This window comes from Mauremys reevesii, linkage group 19 (assembly GCF_016161935.1).
Source record: "Mauremys reevesii isolate NIE-2019 linkage group 19, ASM1616193v1, whole genome shotgun sequence".
Taxonomy (NCBI): domain Eukaryota; kingdom Metazoa; phylum Chordata; order Testudines; family Geoemydidae; genus Mauremys; species Mauremys reevesii.
In genome coordinates, this window is record NC_052641.1 from 10015698 (window position 1) to 10035105 (window position 19408).

At 46.6% G+C, this 19408-nt stretch overlaps 1 protein-coding gene across 2 annotated transcripts in view; it reads left to right on the forward strand.

Annotated features, from left to right (window-relative positions):
* The window catches only part of PAPPA (pappalysin 1), a 452227-nt gene that overhangs the window by 254892 nt on the left and 177927 nt on the right, over window positions 1-19408 (forward strand). For both annotated transcript variants that reach the window (XM_039506691.1, XM_039506690.1), the window contains one exon: window positions 9304-10372. In XM_039506691.1, the coding sequence (XP_039362625.1) occupies window positions 9304-10372 (1069 nt within the window). The remainder of the gene's footprint in view (window positions 1-9303; window positions 10373-19408) is intronic.

Sequence of the window (19408 nt, forward strand, 5' to 3'; positions counted from 1 at the left end):
TGATGGAACCCCAGGAGAAAATCTGTTCTTCCAGCAAAACTGGTTTGTTGGAAACAGGAAGTTCTGGAGGTCCAATAGGAAACCTTCTTCACTCTTGATTCCTAGCCAGGTTTTGCTGACCCAGTTAGAAGTTCAGCTAGTTTGGATGAGCATCCAAATCTGTGGGTGCTGTACTCGAATTGAGCCAAACTCAAATGTCTTGAGAGTCCCTCAGCTCATTTTCTATATTTATAGAACAGCAGCCTTTCATAAATATCAAACACAGGTCTGTTATTGGTGGAGTAGATCCTGACAGCCTTCTTCTGGTAAGCTCCTATTGGAGTCCTGCCTGAGGAAAACTTGAGGAAAAAACTCAGGATTTAGCCTTATATATTTATTACCTGCAAAAAAAAAAAGGTGTTAAAACATTATTAAGGTTGCAAAGGCAAGCGTGCAAAATTTAGGAAATTCCAGAATTAAGGTTGCCTATGCCACCTTAACTCTGCCCCCATGTGCATATGCATTATGAGAGTCTTTAATTACATGATCACATACTGTTTCATCTCCACAGGAGGCTCGACCCTCATATTTAGGTAGCACCTCCCATTTTCAAGTTTGCTCAACACTTCCCTTTATAAGACTCTTTTCAGTTCCTTATAACTTTGCCAAACGTTAACCCTCTAGGCAGAAATTTTCCATGGTGGGTGTTTTCTGCTGGGGCTGAATTCATTTTGAGAATTTTAGCCAAAATTATTTAGAATAATAGAATCATAGAAATGTAGGGCTGGTAGGGACCTCAAGAGGTCATTTAGTCCAGCCACCTGCACTGAGGCAGGACCAAGTAAACCTAGACCGTCCCTGACGGATGTTTATTCTTGAAAACCTCCAGTGATGGGGATTCCACAACCTCCCTAGATAACCTATTCCAGCGCTTACCTACCCTTATAGTTAGAAAGGTTTTCCTAATATCTAACCTAAATCTCCCTTACTGCAGATGAAGCTGATTACTTGTGGTCCAGTCTTTCCTGGAGATGGAGAACAGTTGATCACCATCCTCTTTATAACAGCCCTTAACATATTTGAAGACTATCAGCCCCCCCGCCTACTCCACGCAGTCTTGTTTTCTCAAGAAAAAACATGCTCAGGTTTTGTCTTTCCTCATAAGTCAGGTTTTCTAACCCTTTATCATTTTTAGCCATTTCCAATGAGACTAGGGTAAAATAAGTTGATTTGCCCATGTTACAAATCCTTGAGACTTTTAAAAAAATGTTCCAGCTCCCCTGTGCTTTGGAGCAGGGATCTGAAATCCGGTTGGGGGCTGGGAGGTGGAGATAAACGTCGTGTCGTGGATGTGGCTTTTGCTGTCCTCCAAGAATCCGCCCAAATGTGGCCTATATCATTTAGGTCTTGTGTAAGCATAGAAAAAAATCAAGTCACTGCCACAGCAGCTGTTTGGTGTTTATTGCTCCATTGTCTCTTTGAGGAATCTGGATCGTGAACAGCTACAATTTGTTCACTGAGCACCGCTCTCCACAGATCCTGCCGCAATTGTGAAATGCTTAGGCAGATTTAGGTAAGGAGCCACACCCCGCAAGCAGCACTCCTTTATACTGATACTCTAAACAATGAAGCCCTTTAAAAAAGAGGTACCCATTTGAGAAATGATGCTGTTAAAGTGCTGACTGGTGTCGTACTGAAGCACACTCCTCTGCAGGGGCGGCTCCAGGCCCCAGCACGCCAGGCGCGTGCTTGAAGCGGCATGCCGCGGCGGGTGCTCTGCCAGTCTGGCATGCCTGTGGAGGGTCCGCTGGTCCCACGGCTCCACCGAAGCCGCGGGACCAGCGGACCCTCCTCAGGCACGCCTGCGGGAGGTCCACTGGAGCCGCGGGACCGGCGACTGGCAGAGCGCCCCCCGCGGCGTGCTGCCGTGCTTGGGGCGGCGAAATGTCTAGAGCCGCCCCTGCTCCTCTGTGCTGTCAGACCTTGCTGTGTGCTTTGAGTTCTTACTCTTCATAATACAGTACCTTATCTCTGTCCCTAACCCACTACATCATTCGGTAGGAGGTTTATTGTCACAAGGGGGCTCAGTGATGTATCACTCACATTCTTGGGGCTCCATGGTTCAGGCCAGTAGCTGCTGTGTTACAACACAAATGATTTAGTTATCGCAAAGCTGGGACTTTTATAAAGTTCATAACTGATCAGCCACTGCAAATGTCTATTTCTCATATTTAGACGTGCTGTTCGTGCCCCCCCCCACTCTGATACTACACGGCATCATGTCAAGCATATGGGACAATCTAAACATAAAGCAGCACAAGGAAAATTCACCTAGAGCTCACGCCTGCTGGCAGATACTGTAAAGACCTCAATATCGCAGAGAACCAAGGACCAAATCCTCAGCTGGTCTAAACTGACATAGCTGCATTGAGGTCACCACGTATGCCAGCAGCAGACCTGGCCGCTTGTGTAAAAAATGAACGTCTATAAGGATAGAGCTGTCTGTCTATCCTGGACCTAAATCAAGTCCTAGAGCATTGTTTGTGAGGTGAATGACAAATCCCCGCTGTGAATTCAGCGAGGCAGCGAGCAGCAGAAAAATAAGTACTTGTTCCTGGCCTGAGCAGGAAGCTGCCACCTGGACAATTCTTAGGTGCTTCGCTTGAGCCAATGCTTGCCCCTGGGAGTGCCCCAGAGGCTGCTTGGCAGTATCGGAAATGGTATAGATGGAGTTGTTTTCTTAAGTACCTTGGAGTTTGAATTATTTAACTGTTCTGGAGGAAAGTGTGTGGAGGCTGGGACGGAAGGGAGAGATTATTTCTCCCCTTCATAAAAGAATATTGGGTTCAACATTGTACCATGAAATATCCAATGCAGAACTCGAGAAGCTGCTCCAGTGGATCTTCCCTGACTTAGCCAATAGCATGGAGCATGGGGATACTTAACCCAAATCTGTCTGTTTTCATTATTTTCCTCTGGACAGATAAAAGCTTTCTATAGGTTCCTGTAGAATATTTGCTCTGTCAAGCATTCCTCTGTGGCTTTGATACTAAACGATTAAAGCATGCTAGGGGGAAAAAACCAGCCCCAACCTTCAGCTCCCTCTCCTTGGGCCCCTGACTGCAGCTTTGATTGTTGACCTAAATTCCCCTTTCATAACGGAGTCCTGTCACCTCTGGTTGTATTCTCCCAGCAAAGCAGGCATGGCCAACTTCCAGAAGGGCAAGGTATTATTCCCTCCCCGCCCACTTCTTTTCAAGGCTGCTGTGGACTCGACAGCACACCTGGTGGGTTCAAAGTCAACCCCCCTACCCCAAAAATGCCACCCCAAGCTCCCATCCCCCATTGCTCAGTACAGTGAGAAACCTGCTTTTAAGTAAAGATTTCAAACCTTAGCTAGTTCACCGGCTGGGTTGGTTACCAGGAAGCTGTTGGTAGCAAGATACAAGAAATAGTGCTGAAGTGATGGAAGGAGGCCTGAAGTTTGTTATTGATCGTTTGAAAATGGATTGCAGCAGTTTGCACAGGTTACTTTCGCTCCCTTTCTGCTGAACACTGCCCACTGAGAAGGCTACCTATAACTTTGGCACAGAGAGCTTCTAGCTGTGTGTCCCAGCCTCTCGGTAGCCGTTCCTGCTGACCGTCTGCTACAGCCTCAGCATCTTGTGCTTGGTAACAGCAATGACTCTTAGAATCATAGGGTTAGAAGGGACCACAAGGGTCATCTAGTCTAACCCCCTGCCGAGATGCAGTATTTGTTGTGTCTAAACCATCCAAGGCAGAATGTTCCCCCAGTGACCTTTCTTACAAAAGTTCAGGAACCGATGTCATATATTATATGCACAGTGCAAAATTCTCCCCTATGCAAAGGGCCCACACAAAGATAATGAACCATTTCTGTCCCTTAAAACAAAGTGGGACTTAAGTGATATGTAGGCCTTGTGCATAGCCTCCTGGCAGGGATCAGTTATGTTGAGCAGAAGTATACTGTAGGAAACATGGGTAAGACTCCAAACATCATGAGTTTGGCTTAAAAATCATGAGATTTAACAAAAAAAAATAGACTTCTGGTTATTTTTATGTGCTTGCTGGGTTCTGACTCATTAGGGTTTACATTTTCAAGCTTTTCTCTGCAAACACAAGGGCTAAAACTTACTTTTTTCTTCATAAATGAAAGCTGAGATTCTGACCTAATCCCCTGACCCCAGGAGCTGGGGCTTTGAGAAAGCAACAGATATCATGAGACTTGTGAGTTGGCAACGCTGGCAGTGCTCATCTCAACTAAAGTGCCATCCATCCCTTTCTAGCAACTCAAGGCAGGCCAAAATGAGGTAGAACTGTAATGTGAAAATTGTGCACCTTTTTTGCATGGGGGGAGGAGGAGTGTTGATTTTATCTTCCACCATTTCATGGCTGAGAAACTTTGCTTTTCAAGATGTGTTTGTCAAATTCTGGTATTGCACTGCATCATCTGCAGCATCATTGGCCTGATTTTCCTGTACTCTGAGGCCCCTTTACGCTCTTGAAGGGGCTTAAAAGTGGGTGAAAATCTACTGTACCAGAGCAATGGGAAGGGGCCTTAGTGGCCCTTTGCCTGTATTTCTACAGTGCCTGGCACAGTGGGGTTGTGGCCCATGTCTGGATCTCCTAGGCTCAACCACAATACAAATAATGAATAATAGTAACAATACGAGTATAAATTATGTGAAAGTTGATCATCCGAATCACATTTATAAAATTTAAATTTCAGTCAGTTTGCTCAAAAACAGGCTTGATTTTGGCGATACAAAGGGGGTGCTTTTTGCTCAAAATGCTTTAAATTATTTCTAAGCAATAACTCATGCCGATGGACTCAGTTTACAAAATCAAAATAAACTGTGAAAACCTCAGATTTTGAAGTTTTCCGCATGTCTGTCAATTATTTCACATCTCCCTATTCCAGAGCCCTTTCCTTTGTTGTTATTAGTGGGAGTGATACATATTTATATTTTGATAGAGCTCATAGACCCCAACTGGGATTAGGGCCACATTGTGTTGGGCATTGGACAAACACAGGAAAAGAGACAGACAGTCCCCTACCTGAAAAGATGTATAAGCTGAAGATACAAGCAGATGGAGGTAGGGGATGCGGATGTAACATACAAACAGATGGATGTGAAGGAATGGCACAGTTTGGTTAGTTACAGCTATTGTAGGGTTTTCCTCTCCTTTCCCATGTTTTCCCTCTCCCTTAAAAATAAACAACACACAGATATTCGGTACTTCCATAAAGCTAGTCTGTCTTGGAATGGAACAGGAACTCTACCCTTGTAGCTGTGGTTGGATACCTGCGATGGTAAATGCTTGCAAAACGAATATTTCATGAGAGATATGGTCATTTGGGTTGACTGATTGGCCTTGGCCCTAAACCAGAGAACATAAGGAATCAGATTATTAAACTGTTCCATCTCACAGGCTGGTTCATTGGTGTCCCCATTGTCACTACTTATGTGTCCTCTGTTGGCTATAAATCTTGAATCGATAGCAGCTGTTTGAGCCAAACTCAAGCCACATTGTATCACATCAGAGTTAATCGCACAAAGGAAGGAGAAGGTTTGCTACGTTTCTGTAATATTCCTGCAGCAGCTCCATCTGTTCCACTGAGGTCGGTCGCTAGCCCCATGCAGTGCCCAAGGGCAAGAGGAGGATGGCTTATTATGGTGAAGAAGAGACCATTCTAACTTTCCTCTCAAATCTCCCTCATTTCGAGGGACATCACTCATCTGAGATCCAAAGTTGCTAAGATTTGATATCCCTGCACTTTAGTTAGTGAAAATTTTCTCTCTCAGAAATAAAAACCAAGGCTACAGAAACAGACATTTACACTAAATCCCACAGCATTTTAAGGTTTCTGTGTGAATGGTTTTTTGTGCCCCAGTTTTCAGCCTTGGCAGATACGGAGACTGTATTGTTATGTGCAACTTCTTAACTGTTCCTCTAGCAAACGCCCATATAAGTTTGTATCTTACTATCAGAAAGGTGTGTCTTGCACCTCTCTAACCCCCAGGTGTCCCCCGGTCTGGGAGAGGAACTTTCCATACCAATACGCACCTCAGGGCCCCCTCTATCCCATACTGGAGTGGGGATGGGGGATACATTCTAGATTTCTAGTCCCAAGAACTTCTCCTTATGTGGATGAAACTTGTCTTTCCAATGTTCCCATCATTCACTACAGTATTACTTACCCAACACCATTACATGGTACTTCCATTGGAAGTAACATTTCACTTAGTACATTAAAAGAAAGTGCAGAAGAGAGGGCACATCTGAAAATGAATGTGTGTGTGTGTATATATATACACACGCGTGTGCACACATACACACACACACATATATATATAGTAAAGAAATAAAGCAAGCTGGGACCCCTGACATCAAAACATCATTGGCAGCTTTGAATGTGATAGTATTCATTTCCTGGGTAAACATTCACCTTAGCCTGACTGGAAAATGTCATTTTTAAACCTACTTGTTTTCCTTCTCCCTTCTCTCTCCCTCCCTCTCTCTCCCTCTCATGATCAGAAGTGGCAGTATAAGCTTGAAGCTGGTCTTGTAAAGGTTTTGAACCGAGTGCGCCCTACAGATGAATAAACACATTACCTTCCTAACCCTGGGATCTCTCTTCCAAAGGAAACAGGAAAAGGGGGAGCTTAGAGCCCCTGGCAAAATAACAGTGTGCAGAAAAAAAGGCCTGTTTAAAAATTTTCAACCTTCCCATCAGAGGATTGGGGGGGGGCAGCGAAAAGGTGGGTGACAGAAGTGGGGAGAGGGAAAAAATACAGTCAATGCTCCCGTAACCTTTGCTCTGTTGATATTAGACAAGACCACACTGTTAATGAGTGATTGTTAACAGATGGCTGTTGAGCAACTTGTTCAGAGTCAGAAGCAAAAGACGACGTTTGGTGGTGGTGGTGCTGGGAGGGTTAGGGTGCAGAGGTGAGGTAGAGGGATATTTAGTCTTTTCATGGAGATAGAGCTGTCAAAGATTTATGATTTCCAGTCAGGCCTTTTGGTGGCAGAGGGTGGGAAAGAGATTGGTTTTATGCATTAGGGCTAGACTGCCATTTGGTACTGAAGTCCTTACCTCTTTTCAGTCAAGCTGTCTACTATTAAGAGCTGAGAAGAGGAAACCTGTATTCCTTTATCTCCCTCTGTCCCTGTATCCGAAACTGGGGAAGGGTTTTCCCTAAGATGGGGTGGGCCAGGGTTCTGAGGTGGCATTGAGCATACACTCTCACAGGTGCTTGACTGCCTGGTCCTTGTTCACATGCTCAAGGTCTAACTGATCACCATGTGTGGGGTTGGAATGGAATTTTCTCCCAGGTCAGATCGGCAGTGAGCTTGGTTGTTTTTTTACACCTTCCTCTTCAACGTGTGGGTGCCTGCCACTTGCCAGGATTATCTGAGTTATTTCCCTGCCATTGTGGGGGCCTTGGGGCACTGGTGCACCTCGGTCCCTCCTATTCTCTGCCTGTGGCACATCATAGTTGCATCTCCTGTGGGCTGTAATACTTTGGTCTCATTTCCCTTGTTGGGTTTAGTGTGAGTGGGGGGGTAGCTGGGTGGTGTTGGTGGCATGTGGCATACAGGAGGTCAAACTAGACAATCTGGTGGTCCTGTCTGTCCTTAAACTCTGTGACTCTATGATTGTGACTAAGATGTCTAACCCCCAGAGTGCTCTCTCTCCCACCCTGGGAAGTGATTTTCTCCATACCTCTATTCCCCCCACCACTCCCTGTAACCCTGAGTGGGGGACTGCTTCAGTCCTCTGACTTTTAGAGCTGGAGTGGGCAAACTTTTTGGCCTGAGGGCAACATCAGGGTTCCAAAACTGTATGGAGGGCTGGGTAGGAAAGGCTGTGCCTCCTTAAACAGCCTGGCTCCCGCCGCCTATCCACCACCTCCTACTTCCCGCCCCCGTCAGAACCTTCAACCCATCCAACCCCGCCTGCTCCTTGTCCCCTGACCGCCCCCTCCCAGGACCCCACCGCCTATCCAATCCTCCCTGTTTCCCATCCCCTGACCACCCCCCAAAACCTCTGCCCCATCCAACCGCCCCCTGCTCCCCTGTCCCCTGACTGCCCCGGGAACTCCCTGCCCCTTATCCAACCCCTCCGCTTCCCGCCCCCTTACCACGGTGCTCAGAGCACCAGGACTGGCAGCCATGCCACCCGGCCGGAGCCAGCCACACTGCTGCGCAGTCTAGAGCACCAGGACAGGCTGGTGGCTCTCGCAGCCACACTGCCTGGCAGGAGCTCGCAGCCCCACTGCCCTGAGCGCTGGTGGCATGGCGAGCTCAGTCTGCGGGAGCGGCTGCGGGGTACAGCAGGGGAGGGGCCGGGGGCTAGCCTCCCTGGTCGGGAGCTCACGGGTTGGGCAGGAGGGTCCCACGGGCCGGATGTGGCCTGCGGGCCGTAGTTTGCCCACCTCTGTTCTAGAACATGCTTTCGCTTTTCATTCCTTCCTCCCTTCCATTTATACATTTAAAGTGGGCTGTTTGGACACACAGTGAACCAGAGAGCACTTTGCATGTAGGTGAGTAGAAGCCTGGATATGTAGTTAGTGTATGAGAGAGATCATTAGTATCGGTTCTGTTGTGGTGCAGTAAATGGATACACATCTTTGGATGTGTGAGGGATCTGGAATACAACTTGTTCATCAGATTCAATGTAAGTGTGTATATGTTTCTCTCACCAGTTTTCATTGGCTGGGATTTTAAAAGGAGCCTGTGGAAGTTAGGCGCCCAAATCAATCTCAGTAGGATTTGGTCATTTAGCCCTTAGGTTCCTATGGAAATCCCACCCATTTAGCATTTCTCCTGCTGTATTAGGATTGACTCTCATATTCATTTCTCCTGCTAAGCTTTGCATTCAGGGGATGTTCCTCCTGGTTTCAGGGAGAGAACGGACCAGGGGCAGGGGAGGCAGAGAGGGAGAGAGAATTAGCAATCAAGGACGTTTCATGAGACTCTACTTGGTTTAAACCAATGAGGTCAAATTTATGGCTCAAATGAAGTTAATGAGACTACACAGACCAGCTCTCCACTGCGGTGAAATTACAAAACAGTTCTGGTCTTTGGTCCAATTCACACTGCATGCCTCTGACAGTCCTTGACCTTTGACGCTAAGTTCTCTTGTATGGCCACCTGGCCACCAGATGGTTTAATACCACTGGTTTACCCCAACTCTCTTAATACCTCTATATTTTTAATGTCAAGAAAAGTAAATACATGAAATAATCTGTTGTCACCTTTATTTATTCCTATTTCTTTTTTGGGGGCCCATAGGATTATATGACAAATGTTCTTACACCTCCCGTGACCGAGGATGGGTCCTGGGGATTAACACCGTCAGTGACCAGGGGAATAGAGACCCCCGCTATTTCTTCTCGCTGAAGACGGACCGTGCTCGCAAAGTCACCACCATTGCCACTCATCGCAGCTATCTTCCCAACCAGTGGGTGCATCTGGCTGCCACATACGATGGGCACCTGATGAAACTCTATGTGAACGGAGCCCAGGTGGCCACGAGTGGGGAGCAGGTGGGCACCATCTTCAGCCTTCTGACTTTGAAGTGTAAAGTGCTCATGATTGGAGGAAATGCCCTGAATCAGAACTATCGGGGTTACATAGAACATTTCAATCTCTGGAGGACGGCCCGGTCCCAGAAGGAGATCTTGTTTGACATGGGCCAGGTGATTCATGAACTAGACACCCCTCTACCTCAGCTAGTTCTTCAGGAGAGTTTACTGAATGTGAAAAACACCTGGTCTCCCATGAAGGATGGCAGCAGTCCTCAGATCGAATTCAACTATCACCATGGCTATTTGTTGGATACCAGTCTGGACCCTCCTCTTTGCGGGCAGACAGTCTGCGACAACGTGGAGGTGATTGCCAGCTACAACAAGCTCCCCCGCTTCCGCCACAACAAGGTGGTGCGCTACCGAGTGGTGAACCTCTATGACGACGTGTACCAGAACCCCACCGTCAGCCGACAGCAGATCGAGTTCCAGCACCAGCAGCTGAATGAGGCCTTCAGCCGCTACAACATCACCTGGGAGCTGGAAGTCCTGGACGTGAGGAACTCGTCCCTCCGCCGCCGCCTCATCCTGGCTAACTGCGACATCAGCAAGATCGGAGACGAGAACTGTGACCCTGAGTGCAACCACACGCTGACTGGGTATGATGGAGGGGACTGCCGGCACGTGCGTCATGCCCTGTTCCACAAGAAGAAGCAGAATGGTGTGTGCGACATGGATTGTAACTATGAGAGGTACAACTTTGATGGTGGGGAATGCTGTAACCCGGAGATAACTGATGTAACCAAGACATGTTTTGAACCAGATTCTCCTTACAGGTAGGCAACTTCTTAAACAAATGAGGTATTTATAATAATACCTGTGAACATCAGACTAATGGCAGTCCTGCCAGCTGTCCATTCCTTCATATTTATTGCTTCTCTTGTATTTTTTCTTTTGTGTGTGTGTGTGTGTGTGTGTGTGTAATTGGCGCACACCTGTCTCAGCACAAGTCCTCAGACCTGCCTTGCCACTGATTCCAAATTTACCCTCTCACTACAGATTGTCAAAGATTCAAACGGCCAACTTGGGGAAATCCACAAGTTGTATGTTAGAGTGCTGAATAGCTGATTTTAGCCACAAGCCCTCAGAGTGTGGGAGTCAAAACCATAGGAAGGCCGCATTTGGTGATGGAAGAGGCTCTGGGGTGAAAGCGATTTAAATACCTTTAGGCAGATCTCAGTTCACTGGGACTTCTTTAAAGAGTAGACAGAACAGGAGTACAAGATACAGGATACAGGATACAGACTAACACGGCTGCTACTCTGAAAAGAGTAGACAGTTTATTCAGGGCCCTTTAATGTTATGTCAATGCAGCTTTCTTTGTGCACGCATAAGGAGGGAATGTCATTAAGCGATTATAGAAAGGAGGGGCCTGAGTATGGGGGCAGGGGATGGATCACTTGATGATTACCTGTTCTTTTCATTCACTCTGAAGCATCTGGCATTGGCCACTGTCACAAGACAGGATACTGGGGTAGCTGGACCTTTGGTCTGACCCAGTATGGCCGTTCTTATGAGTATCAGGACTTCTAGCTTCTGTTATGAGCTTTGTGTCTTTGAGCAAGTAATTTAAGTGCCTCAGTTTACACAACTGAAAAATGGGGAAAGTACCCCTTCTCTTCCTGACAGGGGAGCTGTGTGGGCTAATTACATAAAATTCATAAAGCAGTCTGAGATGCTTGGATGAAAGGGTCTACATGTGTACATAAATATAATTGTTTATTTTGTACCGGGGTCTCAATCTCAAATCACTTTTGCTGCTTTGACACCAGTTTAACTCCAGTGACTTCAGTGGAGTTGCTCCTAATTTACACCAGCATATGTGAGAGTAGAATCAGACCCTTGTATATTTAAAAAAACAAAACAACCCTCACCCTATGGTTTAAAGTTATTATGGTCTGTCTTAAACCTACATCAAATAGAAGGTAAGGGTGAAATTCTGTCCTTCGCACATATTGTTATGGCTTAGAGTTGAAGCTTATAGGGTTATGGGGGGAAAAATGACACAGTGCTCAGAACACCCTGTGTTCCCAGCCACAGCAGAGCAGATTAAGAAGGAAAATGTCAGCTGAGAGAGAATTCCCTACATTGTGTTGGCTCAAGCCATCTCCTTAATATTTTTAGCAGAGAGAAGTTTTAAAAGGACACCATCAGCCCAAATTTACATAACATCTGAGAAATGCTTCTTCAATTTTGTTTATATAATCCAATGGATCTTTTCAAAAATAAACAAATAAATATTCCTTTGCAGCTCGGCTCAAACACTGCCTCCTTGTGATAGTGCAGGAGAGTCAGACCGTGAAATGGATTAAATACCAATTATAAAAGAAGGAAACTGACCAATCTACTTTCATTGTCTAGTCAGAGAAAAATGCAGCTCAACAAACACCATCAGTAGAGAAATGGAAATTGGATTTTTTTAAATCTTCAGTTTTCATAACCCATGGCTTTAGTAATAACATAGCTAAGATAATTTTTTAAATGTGGTTTTTAACCTGACAGAGCCCTTTTAACAATTTTACTGTATCCAACATAACAAACATGCACAAACCTTTTAAATACAATCAAACAAGAAAAGCCTGACTCAGTTTCTTCATCTGTAAAATAGGGATAAAGATACTTAACTCTTTTGTAAATTACTTTGAGATCAACTAATGCAGCAGGGGGTTGGACTAGATGACCTCCTGAGGTCCCTTCCAACCCTGAGATTCTATGATTCTATGAAAGTATGATATAAAAGCTGAGTATTATTATTATTATGCATTATTTAATTTAAAATCACATGACATATATAAGACTGTTCCTTAACATTCAGAAACTTTCAGGGCCAAATTTTCCAAACTGCCTGCCCGAAGTTGTGCGCAAAAAATGTGCGTGTGGAAGTTCAAGTAAGTCAAATGTCATTTGAAAAATATGCAGTTCCATGGACAAAACAGGCATTTCTACACACTGGTTTTTCACGTGCAACTGTTTATTCTTCTTTGGGTACCTCTGTGCGTTGTCATTTGTGGATTTGGTGCCCTGTGGCATGTTGCTCACGGAACATCTACCAAAGCTGTGGCCTTTGCAGCTGTATGAACGCCCCCTAGTGACTTCGGGATCCCAATGTATTTAAGAGTGTGCAGCCCCCCAACTGCCCAAGGTACAGCAATAAGCACAAGGAACCTTCTAGTGTTGGATCTTCTTTGCAGATGCACATAGCCCCTCCCACAACTGAGAAACACAATCGTTTAGCTTAGATCATCAAAAAGAGAGAAAACATAATGTGGCCTCGGTACTGCCTTGGGGTTGCAACAGTCTCATTGATGGCCAGCAGGGCGGCTAAGAAAGTCTTTGAGAAACCTCACCTGTGTAAATGTTTATCCAGAATCCAATGAGAGAGTTGGATGTGTCCAGGAAAGGCTCACACCTCATCACAGCGCTTCACCTGTTGGGCATTCTCGTTCCGACCGCATCAAAACCAACCATTTGGGGCTACAGGCATACTTGATCACTGAGAGTCTTGTGGTACAGGCCTTGGCATCAGGGGTTCAGGCTAACAATACAATTGGCAATAAGCCACCCTGGCACTAAAGCCCTCGTCAATGGAATGGGTGACGCCTCAACCCCCTTGGTACCCCCTTTGAGAAAGGTTCCATCACCATGGCTCCAAAGTCAGAGATTCAGTCAGGACTGACCGTACCCATTCTGCACCCATGCTTACCACTTTGGGCACCACGAATGGCGTTTCTGAGTCCTCAGTCCCGCTGCTGGAGGTCTCATCACCTGTTGCTGAGGACATCTCTTTGTCCGCTACATCCTCTGCTTTGACTCCTGTCAAAGCTCAACATCAGCTAAGACGCTGAGGAAAGGGAAACAGAACTCTGACTCCTCGGAGGGCTCCCAGGAGAAAAGGAAACGGTGCCAGTCACATGATGATTCCTCGGCAGTGTGTCGAGAGGAGGTCTTGGCTTCTTAGTCTTCCTCAGCACCATAGGTCTCCACATTTTGCTGATTCATATTCCCCACCCAACCTCAATATCGCCTATACTGGACAATCCACTGCCATATAGGATCCTAGCATCCCCAGCAGAGACACTAACTTCCCTAGATCCCAGGGGGTGCTTGACCACGGCTCAACCCCAGACCCCACCCCCACTCCACGTTTTCCTCCAAGACTCCACCCCTGCCCTGCCTCTTCCTGCCCCCATTCTGCCTCCATCCCGCCTCTTTCCCCCCCTCCTCATTCCACCCCTCCCCGCCTCTTCCAGCCCCCGCTCCTCCCCCTCTCTCCCAGCATCTCCTGCATGCCACTGAACAGCTCCTTTCAGTCCCCACTGGGAGGAGACTGAGCCAGCTCCTTTCATCCTTCTACCTAAGGGATATTCCGTGACTGGTCCTCTCAGACTTGATGCATTCCTTCCATCACCCCTTAGAATTGTTATGTCCTATGTTACAAGAAATGCTGAGGGTGGTAATACAAATAATAATAGTAATAGACATCGCTCAGCCTGAACCAACAAGGCTGCCATGGCCCTGGCCTCCAACTCTGCTACAGGTTCCTTGGGTTCTCCTTCTGGCACCTTTGGCAGGGTCCTTGAATCCTTCAGCACTGCCCTTTCAGTCACGGGCCCTGCTGCAGCTATCGTGTCACTGGTGCCAATTCCAGCACTAGTGTTGTCACTGGCTCCCCATCCTTCCCTTCCAGCACTCATACTGACTCCTAGCTGCCATCTTTATGAGTTACCGGGGGTACTCGACCCCCGCTACGCCCCAGGCCCTGCCCCCACTCCACCTCTTCCCCCAAGCCCATACCCCCACCCCACCTCTTCCCGCCCCAACTCTGCCCCGTTCTGCCCCCTCCCCTGAGCACACACCACCCTCGCTCTTTCCCTCACTCCTCCTCCCCCAACACATCCTGCATGCCGCTAAACAGCTGATCTGTGGCAGGTTGGAGGCGCTGGCTGGGATGGGGAGGAGCTGATCCATGGGGCTGCCGGTGAGTGCTGAGCACCCACTATATTTTTTCTGCAGGTGCTCCAGCCCCGGAGTACCCACAGAGTTGGTTCCTAACTACAGACTTCTCCACCAAAGAGCCAACACTCCACAGCACCTGCAGATAGCAGTGGAGACAATGACAGAGGACTCCTTTATGATGATGACAACGTACACATGGGGGGTGTCCCAAGGGAAGGTGTATCACCAGATGACAATACTGCTCCCTTAGAGGTGTCCCCTCTGAGCAAGTTTCATCAGTTCCAGGAGCTGCTGACCAGAATAGCTTATACGCTACAAGTGAACTCTGGTGCCATACCAACTGAAGCATCCATCCTTCTCTTTGATGTTCTGCAAGGGAAACCAATGATAGGATATCACTACCCCTACACAGGGATTTGATTGACCCAGCCAAGAAAATCTGCCTGACACAGTCTTCTTCTCCAACAGTTTCACAACAAGGGGAGAGGATGTTCCCAGTCCCATCACAATACTTCATATGTTTTGTTCAGCATCCAATCACTGGTTTAACTCATTGGTTGTTGCTGCGGCCCTGGAAGAGTCAAGAGATGCTGAATCCACCCATTCAGCCCTTAGAGACAGGAAAGGTGCACTTGACAGGAAGACATATTTCTCGGATCTTTGGATGTGCACATCATTAGTTACCATGCAGTGATGGCACGCTACCAGTACGACTTCTGGGAAACCATAACTCCTATCCTTCAGCAAAGGATCTGGCTGCTGAGTAAAAATCATAGAACATCACCAGGGATCCTAATTCTCCGTGATAAAAAAAACCAAAATTCTCTGATTAAAAAAAATAAAAATCCATGTTTCTCCACGGTTAAAATGAAACACTGAACTTTAGTTTCCCTAGCCACAATATATATAGGCATCAGTTTAACGCAATGTTTTATTGATATATAGAACCTCATTTATCTGAGCCTCCATTATCTGGCTTTCTGTATTAACCCGAACCACCAGCTGCTTGGAGCTGACGGAGCTCCGCTGCTGTCTGCGCCAGACAGCTGGTGGTTCAGTTAATACTGAGAGCAAGATAATGGAGGCTCAGATAAACGGGGTTTTACTATATATATTTTTTTCACAAGATGTAAAAATGAAAGATTCTCTGTACAAATGCAAATTCTGTGGTCCCCCCCCCCCCTGTTTTCGCATGGCAAATAGATTTCTAGAATCCCTGCACATCACGCCCTACATGTGGCATATGGTGTATCAGAGTCTTGTCCTAGTACAATGGCCACCAGAATCACTGTATGCAGGTACTGATAGCTTTGCCCATCAGGCCTCATCGCAGAATCTCATGGACGGATGAAAATCTTCCCCTTGATGGCAAAAGTCTTTTCAGTGAAAAGACAGGTGAAACTGAAAGCCACCAGAGTGACTGCAAGCTCTCTTGGACTCATACACTTCACTGCCATTTTAGGTGGAAAGCCATGATGTGCAACAGATACCATAGACCTGGCTTGTCAGCATCCATTCATGCTTATGCACAGTACTGAAAGTGCCAGCAGACCTCCCATTCTGCCAAACAGCAAAGACAAGAATGAACTATCCGAGCTCTGTAAACCAGCCTGCTCCATCAGCCTGGAGGCAGCAGGTTTAATATCAAAGTCAAGAGTCAGGTTCCAGTGTTCTGCATATCCTATCCTTCGTCTACTGCCTCCTCCATCTCTCCCTCTGGAGACCGTATTGTGCAGTCTATCAAACTTGATGCGAATCACATCATATTGCTGTATAATGGAGTAGACTGTGGCTTACCTCCCTATTCTCTGTCTTACCCCTCCTCGGGGATGCTTCTCACACTGCAACTCTACAGGGAGAAATCAACTAATTCTTGGCAAAGGGCTCCAGAGAGGAAGTCCCTCAAGAACTGAAGGAAAGGGGCTTCTATTCAAGTTACTTCCTGACTCCCAAAAAAGGAGACAGTCTCTGCCCAGCCCTAAACTAAGGGGACTCAGAACCTTCAAGTTTGGGACACTTTCCTGGTGGAGCATAATTCCCCCCATATCCCAAGGAGACTGGTATGCAACTCTTGACCTCAAAGATCCTTACGTTAACATAGGCATCAGCCAAAAAATATCTGAGATTCCGCCTACAGAATCAGCATCTAAAATGCAGAATTCTTCCCCATTGGCTTATCATCTGCACTTAGGGTGTTTATAAAATGTAATGTGTTTCTGTATCTGGTGGCTGATATTTATAGGTGTGCTAGTGAACTAGACTGTAGGAAGCACCTCATAGCTTCTTCCATATGTCATCCTTCATGGGAAACTTCATCGGAGACCTCTGCAACACTGGCTACTTTGAATGCACACACTCCAAATGTGGACAGCTTCAAGACCAATGGGCTATCCCACCAGAGCTGTTAAAGAATCTTTTGTGATGAGAGGAGACAGTGAAAAGCAGGAATTTCATTCAGTCCTTCAGTTCCAACAGCTGCAGTCACTGTGGAACTCTCCAGCCATGGCTGCGGAGTCCGCATTCAACTCCGGGTCTGTACAGTGACCAGGGATCCAGACTATCCCTCAGTATTCTGGAACGCTGAGTGACACATCGGGCATTGCAGTCCTTCCTGCCCTCCCTCTTGGTGAACACAGTACAGATACTAACTGACAACGCCGCCGAAAGGCATGATGTAAACAAACCAGGTGGAGCTCGTTCCCCCATGTTGTGTCAGGAAGCGGTAAAGTTTTGGGTGCAGTGCATTCCCCATTGAATACGCCGAATAGCTCTGCAGCTACCAAGAGTGGAGAATTCTAAAGCAGACTGAACCAAGACCAACATAAATGATTATTGAAGGACTCAGGGACTCGGCACCTTTCTTCAGACGGTGAACTCCCTCAGTAGATGTGTTTGCCACCAAGGAGAGCATCAAGAGTCATCACTTCTGCTCCAGATCTAGTAGAGACAAAGAATTTCTAATAGATTGGAGCAGAGACTTTCTCTATGGTTTCCCACGCATACCATTACTACTGTACTCAGAATAATACACAAGACCCAAACAGGGTGAAAGCTCTTCTGGTTGCACCAGGGTGGCCCAGACAACATTGATATGACAACATTGACAACCTTGACAACCTATTACAATTCTTTCAACCTCCACTGTATCACCTGCCCTTATCCCTGGATCTCTTATCCCAGGCAGATGAGAGAATTCTCCACCCAAATCTACAGTCCCTAAGGGGCCTGACCTCTCTTGCTCTGTAAGAGTAAGTCAAGGAAACCTGAAGTCATAAAATATTATAGACAAAAGCGGAAACATTTCACCTTGAGGGTAGGTAATAGGTGACTTGGTTTAGAGCCTCCTCCCCCCATTTCTGCAAATCTGTGTAATTTGCTACACTTAAAGGAAACTGACTTATCTGTGGCATCCCTGAAGGTTATTTAGTTGCAATTTCAGCAAAGTGCCAGCCTGTACATGAGTCTCCCACGCTACGGTTAACTGATTCTATAAAACCTATTACAACACATTAGTGCCATGATTTCTGTAGAGTTTGGTTTTGTGTGTTAGAAGACTTTTTCGGGGGGGGGGGGTTGTTTGTATTATTTGAATTAGTTTAAGTGTTAACTGGTTCTTTAAAGACTTTTCCAACACCTTTCCCTCAGCAGAGGAGTCTGCTACCATGTGGGATTCATATTTAGTATTTGCGAAGCTCATGGAGTCCCCATTCAAGTCCTTTGGAAACCGCAAGTGGGTTACAAAACCGCATTCCTTACAGCCAGGCCCCTTTGGAAGTCTGTGGCATTAAAATGTTAGCAAACCGTCACGCTGTTCACGCCACGTATGTGCTGCTTTTCTTTCCCCCGGCTCACAGTGGCACCAGAACCAGGGGAGGGCCCAGCTGTCACAGGCTGGCTGGGTCTTTTCAAGGAACTTTCTTCCCCAGGCTGGGAAAATGAAGACGGTCGGGTCTCAGTGATTAATTTCAGGAAGAGGCCTAAGGAGAGATTCCAGGCAGAAAGCCCCAGGAGTGGGGACAAGAGGGCTGCAGAAAGCAAGAAGGCTCCTGCAGGAGACCCCAAGACGCCCTGGGAGAAAAGATTCCAGCTGAAGTAAGACTGGGAGTGACTTGCCAAGGCAGGGAAGGCTCTGGGCAGGAAGGTCCGGGAGGGGCTTGATGAAGAGTGGTGAAAGATGACTATATAAACCGTAAAATGAGAACTTTTCCCTGGGGCTTTGAGGACTTTATTTTGGAACTGTTTATGATACTAAACCAGCCCAAGCCAGGGTGTTACTGGCTACGAGAAGAACCTCTGTGACATTTCTGAGGAGACGGAAACAGAGGCAGGGATGCTGCAGGGCTACCCCATGCCACAAGGGGCCTCTCTGGAAGCAGCCACCCCATTACCACAACTATCATTCACCATTGGCCCCACCCCTTCAGGTACAACCTGTGCTGCATGCTCTCCATCCCCAGCTAAAGAATCTGGCCCCCTGCGTGTACAACAGAAACACTGCTTTTGGGAAAATGCCCTTTAAGAGCTTTTTACTCTAGTAATAAAAATATAAAACAGATCAGAAGACAAAATCCACTGCTGGAAAAGGTAGGGGCCTTTTTTCCTGCTCAGAAACAATGGCTGGGCATCTGCTGCAGTCTAACATGCACAAACAGAAATACATGGCATCAGATATTGAGACATACATGGTCCGTCCACAGGTATTACATTCTGTGGAGAAAGCACATATTTATTAGTTGAGATCATCTTTAAAGTGCATGTGATGTCTCCCCAATAGGCCATATGTCATGATAGCACCCACTGAAATGCCTATAAAAAAATCTGGAAGTGCTTTTTGATGCATTTGACAGTAATGGCTC